We start from the raw sequence: 18,657 nt of genomic DNA, 5'->3' as shown, positions 1-18,657 counted from the left end.
GCTGCGATGCTCTGCAGTTGATCTCCAAGAACTTTTTTTGAACCTTGGTCTTTTCTGCCGCGGCTAAGCTTATATAGGGAAAGCGCACGGCGGTCAGCAATGAAGAATGCTGGGCCAATCAGAGCTGCCTGAATCGGGATTAGTCGTCCAGGCGAGTCAGCCAGTCCGGGATGAGGTTCCAGCTGTGAAACAGAAATCGTGCTTTGACGCAAGTCATTTACAATATGTAGAGATATTTCGAGTTATAGTAGGACTATTCGAATTTATAAAGTCATCCTTGATGTTCATTTTAATCTAAGATTGCTACATGCGGTGTTATGGTGGGATATATATTCAAGTCACGTGCCGACCGATCGTCGACACCTCAGGCCGCCAGCAATTCCTGCTAAGCTCGGCAGTCGAACGCCAACAACCTCATCACTTCGACGCTCTGCACCTCTCTTCGCAGCCATCCTCCTCCTTCTTTTCCGCTCCCCAGATGGCTTCCTCCCTCTCCCGCGTCGCAGGCCGCGTGCCGACGACGCTAGGTCGCCGTCAATCGCTACTCAGAGTGTCGACCCCCTTCGTCCGGTCACTAAGCAGCACCCCCTCCCGGCAAGCTGAACCTCAACCATATCAAGCAACCAGACTCATTCCGACTGATCCTTCCTTTGCTCACCTTGCAAACAAAGGAGGTCCTGAACCACCAGACAAGGCAGCCGGCCTTGAGTCCACATCAGAAGTTGGAAACCGCAAGATCCGGCACTATACTGTCAACTTTGGCCCTCAGCATCCGGCCGCACACGGTGTGTTGCGATTGATCCTGGAACTCAATGGCGAGGAAATCATTCGCTCCGATCCTCACGTCGGTCTTTTACACCGTGGAACCGAGAAATTGATTGAATACAAGACATATATGCAGGCTCTTCCCTACTTTGACCGCTTAGATTACGTTTCCATGATGACCAACGAGCAATGTTTCTCATTAGCCGTGGAGAAGCTCCTCAATGTCGACATTCCCGAACGTGCTAAATGGATCCGGACATTGTTTGGCGAGATCACTCGAATTTTGAACCACCTGATGTCTGTTCTTTCTCACGCTATGGATGTTGGTGCGCTTACACCATTCTTGTGGGGCTTCGAGGAACGAGAGAAGCTTATGGTATGTCTAGCACCTATACAATGAATGGTTTTGCCTAATTCAAATTTTTCTAGGAATTTTACGAACGTGTCTCCGGTGCTCGTCTCCATGCAGCCTACGTCCGTCCTGGTGGTGTCTCCCAAGACATTCCTATCGGACTGCTCGACGATATCTACCAGTGGGCCACTCAATTCGGTGACCGCATTGACGAAACTGAGGAACTCCTCACGGACAACCGTATTTGGAAGGCGAGAACGAAGGGTGTTGGTGTTGTCAGTGCGGCCGACGCTCTTAACATGAGCTTTACTGGTGTTATGCTTCGTGGGTCTGGTGTCCCATGGGATATTCGCAAATCACAACCATACGATGCCTACGACCAGGTCGAATTCGATGTCCCCGTTGGTACCAACGGTGATTGCTATGACCGATATCTCTGCCGCATGGAGGAATTCCGCCAATCCCTCCGTATCATCCACCAATGCCTAAACAAGATGCCCGCAGGGCCTGTCAAGGTTGAAGACTACAAGATTAGCCCTCCACCCCGTGCCGCCATGAAGGAGAACATGGAGGCTCTTATCCATCACTTTCTCTTGTTCACCAAGGGCTACACCGTCCCCCCCGGCGAGACATACTCTGCCATTGAAGCACCTAAGGGTGAGATGGGTGTCTACGTTGTGAGTGACGGCAGCGAGCGACCATACCGCTGCAAGATCCGTGCCCCTGGATTCGCTCATCTAGGAGGCTTCGATCAAGTATCCCGTGGACATTTGCTAGCCGATGCCGTTGCCATTATTGGTACTATGGATCTTGTGTTTGGTGAAGTCGATCGATAAATGCAAACCCATATCATGTCACAATTACAAAATGAAAAAAAGGAAAAGAGAAGAAAGAGACATACACAGCTGCTAAAGAACGCAGCATTTTGGGGGCGTTCATATCTTTTTTTTCTTCTAGCTCGGCTTTTAACATAGCCCCGATGCATTCTGTTTTTATATGCGCCACTGATATTCTCTTAAATTTCCTTTCCCCTTTATTTTCCTTGGTCGAGCTGGATTTGCTTAAAACTTCTTTCTACTTGTATGTACAGTGATAGTGTCAATAGAAAGGAATGAGTGAGTTGTTGAATACAGTGTATTACTTCAGATTTGACCATCCATTGAGAAGATAATTGTAATAACACCATTTCAGTAAGAAATTATTTGTCCATAAAATAAGTTCAAGAAAAGAACCGAGCTAATGTGAAATCAGATATATGAACGCCACCAGCTCTGTGTAGGTTGAAGTCATACGTAAGATGATGAAATATTAGGCGGAAGATTCAACAAAAAATGCATGTTAATAAACCCAGTAATGAAACAACTCCATCTTATATCCAGCCATGATGCTATGTAACCGAATGAAAGCGAAAAAAAATAAATGAAATAAATACCCAAAGTCACCTAACCCCACGCTTAGACAGGATTATCTTCAAATGTCGTCCGAGCGTAGAAGAGAGGGGATCAGACATTGTCATCTTCGTAGACGAAATTGATATCCCTCGGTCTTCGTCTATTTCTCACCACAAACTCGTCGTCGCCAGGGGGTCGCTCATTCTTGTTGTTGGCTGTCAACATGCTCTGTATGCTCATGCATACGCTCTCAACCGTTTGCACGGGTGACCAACCAGCGGAGGAAAGCAGATCAAGACAGATGATTCCGTTGGAATAAATATGTGGATGGATGGGGATAGGGCGAGGGGTATCGGATGACGAGGGGAGTTCGATAAATATTACTTCGGGTGGCTCTGTAGGCATGGCGTTAGCTTCCGACTTATCCTTTTCCCTTTCTTCTCCATTGCCCACCGCTTGATGGGCATAAAGCTTATCCAGATAATGCTAGACGTACCAATAGGATATTTCGAATTGAAGCTGAATTTGAGTCGGAATACCTTATCTTGGTAGAGGGGGTTGGAATCAAGAACACGAATATCCATGAGCCATTCCTCAAAGTTTTCGGACTGGACGATTGTGATTCCCGGGGGTAGATGAGATTGCATCTGTCAGGCATACCGACGTTAGCGCCAGTCAATGGTCATCATTGAAAGCGAGGTTGAAAGGTACCTTGATGAGCTCCTGATAACATATTAGTATTAAATGCCCAGAACAAAGATAAAGGGAGATACGACGAACCTTGCCCAGACGCTTGGATGCAAACATTTGGATCCGATTTATCTACTTTCTCCAAATATGATGTATCGATCGCTGTGCAAAGTCGTAGGCGTACGGCGCGTCGATGTGCTGGTGTGTATTTTCTTATCGCAGTTTCAGACCCGTTACAGCCGAGTAGTGATGACGTCCTGCTCCGTTGAGGTGTTCCGGCGGGGTTGGCGAGCTCAAGATAGCATGAATGGACAGCAGAAACAAAAGCGAGAGGATGTCTGTTTTTTGAAATGCAATGTACCGTACAGACAATAACACCGACTAGCAAACAGATCTTCAGCCGATCTGTTCCTGTGAGCCTCCAGCCGTCTGATGCTTGTTCGATCTCGCCATTCGGTCACGGGGCCGCCCCACCGCCGCATCAGGCTGAAATAACTGAGATACTACGAACAATCAAATCACCTGGAAACATGCAAATAAATGATTATTATAAGTACATCTGATCTATAGGTAGCTCCGTCTCTACGTCACAGCGTCTGCTGCGCTCTATGCCTCGGGGCTATATAATGCTCAAAATCATACGCCATCAACTCTAACAAGTATCTTCGTCGACATTCAAAATGTCTAGGTCCAGCCTCCATGAGAAATGTTGTGAAAAGGTTATAAAGTCGGCCCCAGTCAACTTGTCCATTGGCAAACCTTTGCCCTGTGATCACAACTCGGTTTGAATGATCCGTCGAATCAAATATATGCCGGCCAATATCCTCGGCGTGATTGAATAACCACCCGCAAAAGATCGGAAGTAGACGATTAGACTGAAGGATCGTCAACAAGACAGCGGGGTCACCTTTTTCGGTATTCCCTAGCCCAACGATCTCTGTGGGCAAAGTATGCTTTCGTAAACTCAAACAAAATGCCTGCACACCTGTGAGCTCCAGGCTCAGAGTTGGTGGTGCGGCAAGGTCCGGAGAATTCGTGGTTAGGTTTCGGTCATATCCAATCTTCGCCCGGTAATAAAGGTTGGTGACCAAAGAAGTAATGATGCAAGGAATCAGAATCACATATGCCCACCAGTATTTGAAAGTAATCATCCCAGCTACGCCGGCAATCAACGAATTCACTGCAGTCACCGACGAATGTCTTTGGAATTGACGACATCGTAAGATTACATCCTTCTGGAAAGGCTCTGAATTGCCAAACTTTTTGGCAAACTTCGCTTGTCGATGAAACCGCAGCCATATGTACAGTGAGGTACTGAAATTAAGGACACCCCATATCAGTGGGAAGGCATTTCCAATGTATCCGGATAAAAGGTTCGACGCGAGGTATATTCGGTCATCACCAGCACCAGGAATAGCAATCAAAGTCCCGACTCCCACGAGTATACCGCCGAATCCGAGAAACACATCCATAAGCACTCTATCAACGACTTCAGATGTCAATTCTCGGAAGTTGATCCCGAGTAGTCGGTCAATATCACGCGTAACATGTTCTTCGTTATCGTTGAGAGCACGGAGCTTGTGCAGGTATTTCCTTTCGTCTCGTAGAATGCGTGTGTTCTTCCAGCTAAGCCTGAGATCGAGCCAAGCAAAAATGCAAATCAGAAGCGTAAGCGATCCGCCGGCGGCCATAAGTGCAACAACAAACCTAGGCAAGGGTGACTCGTTCCAAACGTTCGCTGCAAAATCCAAGGCATTGGCGAATTCGAGAAACCCGATACCGATTTTGACGTTGTTGAGTAGTTGAGGCCGGTCCTGAAGCAGTGTGTATCTGCATGTCTGTGTTGAGCGGCGGTTTTTAAACCACCAGCCCGATAAAGCACTACTCTTCCTCTCAAGGGTGATGGTTGCAAAGTGCGGTTCCGGCTCTTTTGAAAATGATCCACTACTGACAATTGACGTTTGACTTGCAGATGTCTCGACAACCTGTTGAACGTTTTCAATGTCCGCCTTGTGTTCCATGATGCCAGATCACCAGGCAGCAGCAGCCACTGCAGGGTCCTGCACCGTGTCAAACGACGCACTGTACCGCTTGTTGTTGACGATATCTACCTAGCCACATCCCGTCGAAAGGGGAACGGAACAGAGTCTGCTTGTATTTGAAAATTTTGAATAAGAATAAAACAGCGCAAACCGTGAACGTCTTAAAAGACGCAACTAAGAGCCCATCCCGGCTGTCGAAAATCCTCTTTTCCTGAAACGGCCTAGCGCTGCGCCTGGCCCTGTCAGGCTGTCCGCTGTCAGCCCTGGGAGGTCAGGTGATGGAAGTCACGTGATGTTGACAATCATACGCCGCGCCAGATGACTTCGCGTTCCTTCTCGGTGACTTGCTATGGCCACATGTTTGCGGCTGGTTCTTGTCAGTTGGACCGTGGTTGACTGTGGTTGACTGTAACTGACCATGCATTTAGCTGGCTCATGCTGGCACCATCTCGACTAAGAATGTCCATTTAGCCCCAATTGACCTGTACTCCGCACTCTTATTTCTCCGCATTATTGCTGCTTGTCTCCAGTTATTCTATCCGGAACGCTGCTTGCATGTGTGTGTCCTACATGCTGGTGCGGGTTAATGGAATTCTATTCGTCTACTACCCCTCTTCCTCTGCACCAGTGACATCAGCGTCCAGGCAAACTGTTCCATAATGCGGGGACTGTCGGAGCATTTATCCATGCCGCGCGAGCAGAGGCAAACCGCATTTACAAGTCAACCACATACTAGACAATTAGCCCTTAGACACTACAAATCACTAACCAATCCCAGCACTCGCTGGACTTCCTTAGCTCCTAACTACTCACTAGCCTGTCATGTAAACTGACTGCTTAACTATCTTCAGCACGGCTTACACGCAGATCGTTCCTTTCTCGGCCTGCCGAAAAATCGATGTATTCTTCCACCGCTCGCACGAAAGGAGACTAAACGTGTGAATTTCCGTGTGAATTTCCGCCGGCAGTCTCTAGCCTCCTCCTCCTCGTTGAATCTGGCTAACATGGATAAGATACATACTAGATGAGAGCGTTACACCGTCCTGTTACGACGTTTTGGGTGCCTTAAATATGGTGCTGTATCCCAACCCCCACGGTATCATGAATGGAAATCCGTTCCTCGATAAACCCAACAATATATACAGTAATATCTATAACCAATGATAATGCGTCTTTCAACAAGCCTCGCATTTTCAACAATATTTAGCCAACTCGTTGCCGGCAATGCTGCAGTAAATTGGAAGTCGCGGAATTTCAAGAGTCTTGTTACCTTTGGGGACAGCTATACTGACGAAAGTCGGTTGAACTACTTTATTACCCACAACGGTTCCGCGCCGCCTGCTGGATGGGTTGACCCGGCTGTAGGTTTGAATTCCTTCTTAGATTCCTCCCTCACAAACATTTTTTTAGGGACAGTGCTGAATACCCGATAGAACAACAATACCGCCTCTGGTGGATACACTTGGGCTAGATACGTTGCAGACTACACCAAAGTCAACCTGTACGACTATGCCGTCAGCGGTGCCGTGTGCTCCAACAAAATCACTCCGCGCTGGTTCAGTTCTATCAACGGGGATTTCCCATCCGTCGTTGAATACGAAGTTCCTGCGTACACTGCTGACAGCAAAGCCTACACCAGCAATGGTCGACCGTTTCTAGATATTCCGCCTTCTGAAACTGTGTACTCTATTTGGATTGGCACTAATGATCTGGGTGTCGATGCCTTCTTGACAGACTCTCAGGTAACCGGAAAGACGATTCCGGACTACGTTGAGTGTGTCTTCTCTGCTCTGGACAGTATCTATGACAATGGTGCTCGCTATTTTGTCGTCCAGAACGCTGCTCCTCTACACCTCGCCCCACTGTATGCCACTCCTGAGAATGGCGGGGTATATGCTATTCAGTACCCTAATACCACGACCAATGGCACCGAAACTTCATACAGGATGTGGGAGACTGTAACCACGGTCAATGACGTGTACAAATACAAGACGCCGTATGAGGTATTAATTCAGAAGCGCTACCCAGGTGCTCACTTTGCCGTGATGGATATATATAGCATCGTAGGTCTCTCTTCCGGCTTTCTCAAATTAGTTAACACTTGGAGTCACTAACAACACCATAGCTTGAAGATATCTACTACCACCCAGATGCATACCTTGCATCTCCAGCAAATGTCACCGGATATATCGATCAGTGTGATCCTACTGGCCTTAATTGCACACGCTTACCAAATCAGGATTCTTTTATGTGGTTTAATTCACTACACCCGTCGACTAAGACTGATTCAATTATTGCGAAGCGGTTTATCGAGGTGCTCAAAGGACAGAGCATGTACGCCACTTATTGGAGTTGATTGTTAGGGTGGCTCCGACGTAATGTTAAAAGTTGAGTCTATACAGAGTGAATACCGATTGATATAAGATTATACAGTTAAACCCAATAAGTTCTACTCAGGGGCTTTATTCAAAGTATAACAATTTGAAATATTCATGCGGACCAATTGAAAAGCAATAGCACTGGAGCACCTCAATGTATGATATGTCCAATACATGTAAACAAAATAACCACTCCACTCGAAACCGTTCTCACGTCATATTCCCTGGCCACGATTAATACAGTTTACCCCTGCCAAGATGACAAGGGACTGCGTCAAGAATAGTCTAAGATCGAAGTGAAAAAAGGACCTACCCAATGCGGTAATATTTACACCTCCTTGCTTCGGCCGAGATCCGAATTTTGGACCAAACCAACCATTGTGCATTAGTCAAAATTTTCGTTGGAGATTCGAGTAGTGGCACGGTCTCTTTTCTTCTTTTGCTTGAACGTATTTTATTTTTATCGAGGGTTCGGTTTTGAATGGCTGGTCGTGTTAGGTGCATTTATGAGGAGTCAATAGCACTAACTACATGCGCATGTAGCAATCCCATGCTATATTGTACTTTATTAAATCAATTTAGCCTGCACATACGTGATCACTATCATTATCAGCTCCGTGCCACCTGTACAGGCCATATGTAACGGCAACGGCAAGGGAAAAACCAATTTAGTTCCTCAATTCTGGATCTCATACGAACAGTCGAATATCATCGCCCAAACACTGACCAAAATTCTTATACAAATATAATACTTGCGTTGTGCATGTGCATGTACATCAGTCTCATCACATCACAAACCCGATTTGGAAGCCATGATAGCCACTGATATAACATCACCAACCCCTTACTTGAAGGTAATATCACCAGTCCGATCGACAGGTGATCGTGATATCAATTCTAAATCCAATTATCCATGGCAATGGCGAAGAAGAAAATTAGATCAAGGGAGAAGGTATAAAGAAGGGTCGAGTGTCCCTTTCTCAAGCTCGATATCAATCATCTATAAATCACGCGATCAATATCAAGCCAAATTTACGTTTAACCAAATACTCAAGAAGTTAGTAACAAATCATACTTTATATATCCCATTCTAACTGTTCTAGAGTCCATACTTGTCGAATAAATATCCAAAATGCAGTTCCTCACCGCCCTCACTACCCTCACCACTCTCCTCTTCACCACCCTCACCCTTGGCGCTGCCATCGACACACGCGATACCAATGACCTCCAGCAAGAGGTTGATAACCAGCTATGCAGCCCCAAGGGAAGCGCTTGTGGCCCAACACAGGGTGAATGCTGCCCGACCTTGAATTGCTTCATCCCGCCTCGTAGTGGTTGGGAGCCCGCTGAGTACAACTTCGAGCAGGGAGCGTGCATCTAAGCAATGAAAATTGACGAATCAAGAGGAGGAAAGGAGATGAGGTAATATCTAAATTTTTGAAAGTTGGATATTGGGGCTAATTATGACTCTATAGGCCCAATCATCCAGTCGCTAGTATGACGGTGTTACCATAAAACAGGGCTTTAATTACTATGACTGGTGGATGGTGGTGAAGCTCTTTTATAATTTACTTTTATTTAAAAGATGTCTATTTATTTTAGATTGTACCCTACAAAACTTACTATCAACATATACACTTCTCTTCCTTATTGTTGTCAAACTCCAATACTAACTCCATAAATCTAGTTATAAGCTGCATGTTTACAATGAATTAAATATCAAACTAGTGGGATTATTCTTCAAGTTATCTCTTTTCGTTAATTTATTTCAATCATACACATCGATTAATGTAGAGAGGGCTGTTTCTACTGCTTAGAAAATGTTAGGGCTAATTAAGGAATTGTTGTACGGTGTCTTAACCATAGCAGATTTCGGTTTCTTTCGAAATCTAATTCAATAATTGTAAGTAATGAATATAATCTACTAATATATATTGTTGTGCTAAAATATTGAGTAGTCACTATAGCTGCCAATCAGTCCTCGCTAATACGTCCAACACCCTTTAAAGTCAGATATACATCAGTCCCCCATCCCCACAGACTCTGAACAGCAATACTGCCTCCAAAATATTCTGCATACGCGCGACTCAACGGCAAACCATACCCAAGTCCTGCAATCGAGCTAGTGTTGTTGCCTCCACTGCCAGATATCGTGTTCAATGCATCAATATTCCCGTTCTCGCCAACAGGGAGGTCGTTTTCGGAGAATGTGGTGAAGCTATATGACCATATATGAGGCAGGACTTCAGGTGGAATACCGCCGCCACGGTCGCGGATTCGAATTGTGATACTCTGCGACGACGCGCTGGTGAGGCGTATATTTTCATTGGCGACAGGGACTTCTTCGGTGATGTCGACGTTGACGTCCCCATCGCGTGCGTGATGAGGGAGATTGGGTACTGGGTACATGTGGTTCCCAGGAACATCAGGAGCTGCGGCAATTGTTACTTCGATAGGCTCGCGTTCATTGCCGGACTCTACAACGGCTCTAAAGGCATTCTTCAACAGCTCCGTGATGATGTACTCTACGTGTACAGGTATGTAGGCAAAGGCTGCGTCTGGTTCGCCGCCAATCACGAGGCTGGGACGCACGCCGTACTTCAGCTCGCATATCTCGCCCACGAAATGTTCGCACGATCGAATAATACGCGCCGGGCGCAGTGCTGTATCAATAACGCCGATATAATTTGGTGGGCACTGATCACGCTGAGACATGGGTGGGTTGGGGTTCTCGTCACTGATTGGCTGCGAGGCGAAATGCAGGGACAGATGTTGTTCAGCAATCAGTCTTGTTCCAATACGCGCTCGCAGGTGTGAGTCGAGAAAGTTTGTAACGTCGCCGGGGTTGATGTATTTTCTGCATTCGAGGAAACCTCTTGCTAAGATGGGGATGGTATTGGTATGCGTCTGGACGAGATCTGCCATGACTTCTGCAAACTGCTTCTCCTCCGCGAGGGTGGTAATTCGGCGTTGTTGGTATGGTAAAAGGGTTGATAGTGAGTGCAGGTAATTATTGTAAATTCGTGAGACATGGGGGTTCGATACTACGATAAACGGAAGATTCCGCAGGCATTGTATTCGGTATGCTAGCCGAGCTGGTAGAAGGGATAGAGTAAAATTCGCGGAATCTAAAAGTGCTTGCTTGGATAGAGGCGGTTGGCCATGTCTGGACGAGTTGGTAGACATGAGTTAGTTTTCGACACCCTCGACGCCTGAAGGCATTGAACAGCTTACTTGAGGAGATCCCCTAGAGTCAATGGCTGCCGTCGCATGGCTGCCAGCTTGGCAATCTCATCCTCAGCGACATTGGTCCATGAAGGAGGATTGCTCCATGGCTGTGCAGAGGTTGGAGTTGCAGGAGTAGAATAGGTACGATGAAAACGAGGGACAGTGGAAGCACGAGACGTCCCGCATCTCGGTGAGGATAGCGCCTGAGGGAGGCGTCGGAGTGTAGATGTCATGGTTAAATGTTCATATTGCTTTCAGGAAAGCCTCCTAGAGCAGGGGCCGTATGCATATGGTTGGATAAACTGCCAGAATAAGGAAAACACCAAAGAATTGAGTGCGGGGAGTAGCGATGCCTTTACAAAAAGAAGCGCAATAATAACTGGAGATGCTTGACCGCGGCAAGCCGAGCCGAGGCGGTGACGTCTGCCCACTGCTAACCGGGCAGGAATACTGTCTTGCTATTGGTGGAAACCTGGTCATGTGATCCCTTCCATTTCGAGCCAAGCAAGCTGATCCTCAGGCATCCATTTTGTGGCAGGTCGACTCGGTTTGACGCTGGAGAGATGTACACGGTTTACTATACTTACACTATTAATAATGCATGTGGTTACGAAGAAGGCCGCCTGTTTACATGCCGAATTAGCCGTTTGTCCCTTGTTCCTCGCAATTATATAGGACTGGCGAACATCACACACGTCAGGAACAAAGACGAATCCTCAATTCGAGGCGATAAGGGGTTTCACTGGCTAGCCGGCTTATCGCAGTGGCCATAATACATAATACTTATTGCTAATCTGATTGCGCGCGAGGCTTAAGATCCAAGCTGGTGCGCCTTGACCCCACGTTAGTTCCCTCTTCAGTGGTCAAGGAAAAAGAAAAAAGAGAGGGAAAACAGGGAAAAAGTGAGTAAATAGGATGAACTCGATTCACATTCGTAGAATCTTTGGTATAGTAAAAGACGGATCATCGTAATCATCATGAGTGCGGGTTTTGTTCTCATTACAATTAGCAAAACAGACAGCCTTGCGAGGCACAGCCAACACGCTGAGGCTCATACTATAAGCCCATATCACCAGACACCGTAATGCCCCCATGCCAGCCAGCCACCATGTAAGCCGCCACAGTATCTCTTCTCCCCTCAAAGCTTTCGCTCAAGAGGTCATTATTTCGATGTTCACTGGGTGGACACCATGCCATCCTGCTCGACGTGTATGTGTTCGTTAGTCTCAAGGACGTTAACCTGGTCATCAGGGTACTCGACACTGGAAACACCGGTGATATTAGCCTCTACCTGCCACAAGATATGGGATACGTGAACTTACGTGAATCCTTTGATAATCTTGTATTCGTGCTTGATAGTACCTCCGTTCTTGCGGGCTTCCTCCTTGGCTCTGTTATCATCAGCGGCTGTTTTTCCCTTAGCATACTTGTAGTCATAAGAAACGTACTTTTCGAGCTGCTCCTGAGGAGCAGAGTCCTTGAGGGTCACCTAGATGAATCAGCACAACAGTCCACACAACAATCCACACGACGAAAAGGCAGACTCACGTTGAAAAGTGTCATGATGAGGCTGATGATGACGTGTGTTGCTTGGGTTCGACTGGTAAATAGGTGGATAGACAGGTGTAGTGTTGTTGAGTGATGTAGTACGAGGCTGTGGAGGTGAGGAGAGCAAAGGCAGACGGAGCGAGAGAGGCTTGCGTGATTCGAAGCGAGGGTGATGAATAGTGATGGATGGTCAGGAGGTGGACGGGAGCCAACAAGGCAACCACGGCGGGCTTTATACGGCTTGTACCCCCCCCCGGCGCGGCGGGGTCTCGCGACAGGCCTCGCGATAAAGAAGGCGCTGCTACGCTCCTTTGTTGTACGCTACTGTAACCTTATCGATTTGGCAAGCCTTCTGGGTCGGTTACATGTACGTCCCTCCCAACATGTGCTGTATAGAGGGCACGACGGTGTCTTTGTTCAGGCACCACATGCAGCGGGCACTAGAAGTGGAACGACTCGCCGTTTCCTTTCTCGAAGCTGCATCAATGAGTATTTATTACTGATCTTACGTGTATTTCCTGCTGCATCAGATAATCGATACTTGCATTAGCAGGATTAACATGGACAATGGATGAGGGGCCGGCGCACAATGACGACACTGCTGGCTTGGCGCCACGTGAATCCGCACCAGCCATGTGATCACGTGGCTCCCTTGGCTCCCTGTGTAGACTGTGAGGGTTATCAATTGTTCCGTATTGATATAGACATGTGTCGCTGGTGTAATAGGAAATAATAATGTTACATTCGAATTGCGTCGCTAGTTGGCAGATGCGTCACGTCACCCGGTTAGGTTTCGGAACAACTCCGAGCCTGCCATTCTACATAGGGTTCTATATCTCGAATAAGGGGTGTTGGTGTTGAAATTGTTGACATACGACTCACCAATCAATGTCAATTAACGTCAATTACACTGTGTTGCTTCACGACTACAGCACTGTTTTAATATGACACGCCCACTGCAACCTTGGCCTCAGACCCCGACATACCCAGAGCTCTCTTCTCGCGTGGGCATGTGTAGCCCGTGCATGCCCTTGTACTGAGGAGCCTCAGGCTGCGTCCAGCCATCCAGGATGCCGACATCGGCAACGCTGTAAACCTCGACGCCCAGCGGACGGCACGTGGCCGCCATGTCGCCGCCTTCCTTGTCCTCCCAGCCCCATTGCGACAGATCGCCTGCATCACATATTGGAACTCGTCAGTCAACGAGCAATATATTACAACTGCGGAAGGAAGGGGATGAGGATGAGAAACATACCGCCAGGGCATGCCGACAATGCGCAGAGAACATCAACCTCTGCAAAGAACTCGAAATACTCGCCCGCCTTTGCTGGAGACGCCTCCATGAAGTACTTTCCCTGCTCGTCTAGGCCCGTCACCTGGAAGACGTTGAGAACATCGTGCACGTCCAGTTCCGTCAATCCATGCGGCACAACCGCTCGCGTCAGATTCGAGTGGCAGTGAAAGTCAAAGCTCTCGCCGCCCATCAGCAGATTGACATAAGGATCACACCGCGTGCCCAGCAAGTCGTGTACACGGCCGCCCCATTTCGTCGTGCCGAACTCACTTCCTTCTTTCCTCTTGCCGTCCACATCCAGCACTTGATCGAGCTGCCCACCACCCAGCGAGTCCCCGATGATGGTAACCAGTGGCCGTAAATAAGGAAGGTTAGACCATAGTCGGTCCCCAACAGACACATGCGAGCTATGAATCTGCCGCGTTCGAGCTGCCCACATGCGCTCCCGAGGGTTGTTTGCATTCCAGATGTTCAAGTCTCCCACCTGCGGCCCTTTTGGGGTGGTCAATCTGCAAACCTGCCCCGCACGCACAACCCACGCTTGTCCGGAACATGGCCGAATGGTGAACGATGTCTCAAGCTTGCGTGCATCTGGAAAAGCCGCCGTGGCTGCAACCTCTCGGTAGACTGGTGATGATGCATGCACAGTGGATGTGCTAGGTGCAGTGTAGGCCGGAGGTGGCCGTCGTGGAGATGCGGATGTCATTGTGTTGATAGTGTGCAATGCGGAGGTTTCAAGAAGGTACTGTTCTGGAATAGGATCCATCCAGTATTTGTGGCTCTATTAAAGCAACTCCATAGATCGTGTTACATAAGAGATAATATTACAAATCCCTATCACCAGCTATTACGAGCCCCGCCCCCGCCCGTCAATTGCGTCTATGATAGATGTGTGTATAGATCGAAACCTTTGAGAGCGCCGATATATGAGCGGCTTATATTTGATCTTTTCATATACTGATAAGAATTCTGAATTACTTTATCACTTTTTCACGCTGTAGCTCGACATTATTCTTTGATTTCAGTATTCGGCAAGAATCCGAGTCTGCCGAGACGGGAGGGTCATGGTCCGGGAAAAAAACGCTCATCTACCGAGAGTATATGGAAATTCAAAATCATAGTAATATTAAGAACGTACTTCTCATATCTGAAATTGATACCCATCAGAGCTTTGTTTGCCCCCTTACTTAGACGTGCCTGCCATTCCGGGATTGGTCAGATTTCCGCACGGTCTCGACCCGTGATATTCCAAGCCCTATCATTAGATCTGCCAACTAATATAGAGTACTATATGCAGGGCGGAGTTGTTCGGATATAATAAAGGTCTAGAATTGCTTGAATGTGTGTTTAAAGACATCTTCCATATAAATTAATTTTAATTTCTTCTAATCGAATGCAGATCTATGTAGGTGTGGCGGCCAAACTACGCCAACATTGTCGTGTTGAACAAACGATTCCCGGTATCCGTAGAGCCCTGACCAGCATATTGATTTTGGGAAATTCGCAGGACAACAAAGTAAATTTTCGGATAACCAGCACAGCGCATCAACTCTCTGAAATACGGGCCCCCTACTGAAACACATTTTTGGTGAACTACATTAGCCACGATCACGATGCGAATGGTGGCATGTAGTTTGCGGATGTGTCGGACAAAGGCCATCATCGATTTTCCTGTGTTTATCACCGAGTCGACGAGCACAATGTTCACCATTCCCTCTATATGACTTATTTTGATATCATTGGCCGATTTGGCATGCAGGAACATGGCGAGCGGGTAGATTTCATTCACGCCTAAAGCCATGGGTTCGCCGCCACGCATCATTGCCACGATCAATGTCTGCGCTTCATCAAGCAGTCTATAGCCATCCACGGTTCTCCCTTGAACATGCTGAGTCGGGTACTTCTCGAGGCCTATAACATCAGGTAGGTAATGTATCGCCAGATACTCACCGATGCGTTGATGGGTTTTTCTCAGCAGAGGACCGGCAACACTTGCATCACGTGTTGGTGTCATTAGAAGATTCGTCGATTTTTGCTTTGTTGCATCCAAAACTTCAGGAACAGGATGAACACAACGCGCGAATGCCGAATCGATGAAGAAGTCCCCTGTGATGTTGAGAAGAGGAAGTCTAACAGTATCAAGACGCGGTACAGCGCTCATAGGAACAAGGGCCTGCTGTGCTTGAAGCCCACCCTGCTCGATTGCATGTGCCAATTCTCCGTCCATAGTCGTACTTCTAGTTCTTTCATTACCGACGACGACTACTGCTCGGTTTGCCTTTTGCAGCATTGGTAGGTCAATTGGATTATCTCCAAACACCCACACATACATCCCATGCCTGCTTTGTAGATGATCCACCACATCACGTTTCACCTCAGGTGTAATAACGAGGCCGTTATTGATCCGACCACTTCCCACCACTTCCACTCTGTCCGACAACCCTGTTTTTTTCAAAACCCTCTCCCAAACAGACTGCAGCCCGCAAGTGACAACTATTGCACACACACGAGGTTGTTGGGCAATCAGGCGAAACAAAGTGATAAACTCCGGATGTATACGCGTAGCCACTGATACTTCTTCGCATGTCGATTCAAATTCTTCGTCAGTTGCTGCTTCTTCGTATAGCAAAGTCGCCTGCCGAAATGCGGTATATGAATAACCTAAAGGACTGCTGAACAAGACCTTCAAAGGACTCACGCCTTGAAACAGGTCCCAAAACATTTCACTTGTGTCTTCAGAAGTCAAAGTGCGGTCGGCATCGAATACAAACACTGTCTGGAGTTGGTCATATCGGGCGCTAATGACTGCGTCGACTTTCCTTTCAACTTGCAATAAGTTATAAACTTCACTATGTGAGCGAAAATCCTGCATTAGCGAAGATATCCTTGACAGAGTCATGTCCTGAGGCAATTTCATGAACAAGATTCCATTTTGACGACAGAGATTACGCAAGTCAGTCTTTTCAGTTTGTTGCCAATTGTCTAGATGGTCGACGGGCAAACTTTCGCGATGCCTAATAGTGTCATCGTAGCGACGTTGAAAAACTTTGACTGCAGGTACATCTAAGTACAGTATATGGGAATAGACACGGAGGTCATTCTGTGTGATCACTGGCTGAGGGGGGTTGCCTTGGTTGCTCCATAACATATAATGTCCTGTTACAACACCTGTCTTCGCGCTGCCAGCGCATTCAGAATGAATGTGGTCAATAGTGGATTTTCGCCATTTCTCCTTTTCTTCGTCAGTCGATTGCTGGAAAGCTTGCAGACCTCCGGGAACAATTTGCTCGATAACCTGGGATCCCTCGTAGAAGGTGAAGAAATCTTCTCCGAGCTTTCTTTTCAAGTCTTTCAACAGTGTTGTCTTCCCGGATCCAGGTAGTCCGTAGATGCCAACGACAGTTGTGGAGGCGGCACTCATGTTGAGAGATTCCGGAGTAGGACTAGTCATTATTTTTTGAGTATAAAACGCAAAGAAACAGTGATGTTAAAGTTCTTAGATATGACTAGAGCTAGAGAAAGTTGGATGATAGGCGTTGTGGTGTGAAAACTTTTCTAGTCTGACTATGAGCATAAGGCTTCTTATATACGTGTTTTGAAAGGTGTTCACCGCCAGCTGTCAGTAACGTTTTGTTCCTTCCTCAACTCCTAAGCGTTTTGTTTCATCTAGGTGTTATGAAGGTGTTCAAAGCTGGAACCCGAAATCAAACAGATTTGATCAATGCGGATCGCTCAAAACCACCAAATGTTGCCTGGCAAAACGTTTGAAGGGACAGGTAGCTTTATGTTTGAGAGTGTGGGCTATGAAAGTTGCCGTTCAGATATTGAAGTTGATATTGAACAGTCAAAAGGAATGCGAAGCCTCATCTAGCATATACTGGAAGGGGGCTCGGCGGGTATTTTCGTTTCATGGGAGGATGGGCTACACACGACGAAGCTGACGAGAGACGTGTTTGAAACGTGTCGGATTGATTTGGTGACGAACGGCTACTTGATCGAGCTTTTCATCTTTGGCCGGATTGACTACCTCGCGTACCGTTCCCGCATTAGGAGCATCACAAAGTGTGGCAGCCGTCTTGTAAAACATACAACGAGAACTAAATTTTGCCAGCATATAACAATATGGTAGAAAATATTGATAGCTGAAAATGAATGGCAGGTTTGCAATGTCATAGCCATCGTACCGGGCTCTACTGATGGAGAATAGCACATCGGATGTTTCACTGAGCTTCAGCAAGAGGGTATCGGCATCGTGGCACTCTTGCTGTTCTTCCATGAGGCGGTATTGATGCCAGGACTCTGGCGTTTGACGTGAAAGACTGAGCCATTCATGCCACGCTCTGAGGCCTCTTTCGCCTGTCAGTTGCATTTTCTGTGTGATTATCCCACCCCTCATGATTGACAGTAAGGAGACTTTTAGAAGGTGGAAATGAGGATCAAATAATGGGGTGGCAACTTGCATTGAGGGATTTTTCATTGTAGATTAGAAAGCGGTATAAAAATTGAAAAATTAATGTTTGACCAGAGCCTTCCGCTTGCGATCCGCAATATTCATCTGCACTACCCCGTGATACACCAAATATGCAGCCATGCTTCGACACGCAATGATGATGGCGATATATTCTGAGGAATGGTGAATGAAGTGCTGATTATTGGCCGGAAAGCGAAAATGGCCGTCGTAATAACTGTCGCTTTGATAGGTTTCAAGACACCAACCAGAAGTAGTAGTTGTTGTAAAAGGTTCCAGTCCGAACGAGCTCACAATGCAAGTAGAGGGATAAAATCTTAGAAGGTCACAATACAGCACGATGATATTTTTAACAAAAGGATTAACGATGTCTGGTGCTTTGTTTCGACGCTTGGAAGGTGAAACAGCGGAAGCTCTAAGCTCTCCGCATGAGGCAGGAGCACTCTTGCCTATTGCGGATTAGCTCAACCCACCTCTTTCCCACTCTGTCCGGAGTTTCGA

The 18,657-nt window shown here is 47.1% G+C and overlaps 10 protein-coding genes across 10 annotated transcripts; 3 read left to right on the top strand and 7 right to left on the bottom strand.

The window, feature by feature from the left end:
- Window positions 1-478: 478 nt before the first annotated feature.
- Window positions 479-1,953, top strand: BGW36DRAFT_392882 (NADH-ubiquinone oxidoreductase; the record flags this gene model as incomplete). Its single annotated transcript, XM_046217748.1, has 2 exons — window positions 479-1,141; window positions 1,195-1,953. The coding sequence occupies 2 exons, from the start codon at window positions 479-481 to the stop codon at window positions 1,951-1,953; spliced, it is 1,422 nt and encodes a 473-aa protein (XP_046077820.1).
- A 299-nt stretch (window positions 1,954-2,252) lies between these two features.
- Window positions 2,253-3,680, bottom strand: BGW36DRAFT_367064 (putative ubiquitin conjugating enzyme). The gene is made up of 4 exons (XM_046214817.1): window positions 3,289-3,680; window positions 3,220-3,231; window positions 3,005-3,155; window positions 2,253-2,903 (listed from the first exon to the last, which is right to left on the bottom strand). Exons 1-4 carry the CDS (start codon window positions 3,313-3,315, stop codon window positions 2,620-2,622), a joined length of 474 nt encoding a protein of 157 aa, XP_046077819.1. The 5' UTR covers window positions 3,316-3,680; the 3' UTR covers window positions 2,253-2,619.
- Window positions 3,681-3,719: 39 nt separating this feature from the next.
- BGW36DRAFT_367063 (uncharacterized protein) lies at window positions 3,720-5,392 on the bottom strand. Its single transcript, XM_046214816.1, has one exon. It carries the CDS (start codon window positions 5,217-5,219, stop codon window positions 3,786-3,788), a length of 1,434 nt encoding a protein of 477 aa, XP_046077818.1. The 5' UTR covers window positions 5,220-5,392; the 3' UTR covers window positions 3,720-3,785.
- Window positions 5,393-6,406: 1,014 nt separating this feature from the next.
- Window positions 6,407-7,596, top strand: BGW36DRAFT_421764 (GDSL lipase/acylhydrolase family protein; the record flags this gene model as incomplete). The annotated part of the gene is made up of 3 exons (XM_046219613.1): window positions 6,407-6,601; window positions 6,674-7,303; window positions 7,366-7,596. The coding sequence occupies 3 exons, from the start codon at window positions 6,407-6,409 to the stop codon at window positions 7,594-7,596; spliced, it is 1,056 nt and encodes a 351-aa protein (XP_046077817.1).
- Window positions 7,597-8,750: 1,154 nt separating this feature from the next.
- Window positions 8,751-9,267, top strand: BGW36DRAFT_456699 (uncharacterized protein; the record flags this gene model as incomplete). Its single annotated transcript, XM_046221936.1, has 2 exons — window positions 8,751-8,989; window positions 9,094-9,267. 2 exons carry the CDS (start codon window positions 8,751-8,753, stop codon window positions 9,131-9,133), a joined length of 279 nt encoding a protein of 92 aa, XP_046077816.1. The 3' UTR covers window positions 9,134-9,267.
- A 325-nt stretch (window positions 9,268-9,592) lies between these two features.
- On the bottom strand, window positions 9,593-11,079 carry BGW36DRAFT_285796 (putative mitochondrial pyruvate dehydrogenase kinase; the record flags this gene model as incomplete). The annotated part of the gene is made up of 2 exons (XM_046210354.1): window positions 9,593-10,784; window positions 10,853-11,079. The coding sequence occupies 2 exons, from the start codon at window positions 11,077-11,079 to the stop codon at window positions 9,593-9,595; spliced, it is 1,419 nt and encodes a 472-aa protein (XP_046077815.1).
- Window positions 11,080-12,020: 941 nt separating this feature from the next.
- BGW36DRAFT_421761 (uncharacterized protein) lies at window positions 12,021-12,409 on the bottom strand (the record flags this gene model as incomplete). Its single annotated transcript, XM_046219612.1, has 4 exons — window positions 12,021-12,108; window positions 12,169-12,237; window positions 12,295-12,335; window positions 12,395-12,409. 4 exons carry the CDS (start codon window positions 12,407-12,409, stop codon window positions 12,021-12,023), a joined length of 213 nt encoding a protein of 70 aa, XP_046077814.1.
- Window positions 12,410-13,364: 955 nt separating this feature from the next.
- Window positions 13,365-14,394, bottom strand: BGW36DRAFT_392878 (uncharacterized protein; the record flags this gene model as incomplete). The annotated part of the gene is made up of 2 exons (XM_046217747.1): window positions 13,365-13,567; window positions 13,650-14,394. The coding sequence occupies 2 exons, from the start codon at window positions 14,392-14,394 to the stop codon at window positions 13,365-13,367; spliced, it is 948 nt and encodes a 315-aa protein (XP_046077813.1).
- Window positions 14,395-15,111: 717 nt separating this feature from the next.
- BGW36DRAFT_421759 (uracil phosphoribosyltransferase-domain-containing protein) lies at window positions 15,112-17,109 on the bottom strand (the record flags this gene model as incomplete). Its single annotated transcript, XM_046219611.1, has 1 exon — window positions 15,112-17,109. The coding sequence occupies one exon, from the start codon at window positions 17,107-17,109 to the stop codon at window positions 15,112-15,114; it is 1,998 nt and encodes a 665-aa protein (XP_046077812.1).
- Window positions 17,110-17,247: 138 nt separating this feature from the next.
- On the bottom strand, window positions 17,248-18,538 carry BGW36DRAFT_367049 (uncharacterized protein). The gene is made up of 2 exons (XM_046214815.1): window positions 18,149-18,538; window positions 17,248-18,037 (listed from the first exon to the last, which is right to left on the bottom strand). Exons 1-2 carry the CDS (start codon window positions 18,163-18,165, stop codon window positions 17,611-17,613), a joined length of 444 nt encoding a protein of 147 aa, XP_046077811.1. The 5' UTR covers window positions 18,166-18,538; the 3' UTR covers window positions 17,248-17,610.
- Between the last annotated feature and the right edge of the window lie 119 nt (window positions 18,539-18,657).

Source organism: Talaromyces proteolyticus, assembly GCF_021365285.1.
Source record: "Talaromyces proteolyticus strain PMI_201 chromosome Unknown BGW36scaffold_1, whole genome shotgun sequence".
Taxonomy (NCBI): domain Eukaryota; kingdom Fungi; phylum Ascomycota; class Eurotiomycetes; order Eurotiales; family Trichocomaceae; genus Talaromyces; species Talaromyces proteolyticus.
The sequence above is the reverse complement of the archived record's forward strand: the minus strand, read 5'-3'. Positions and strand labels throughout refer to the sequence as shown.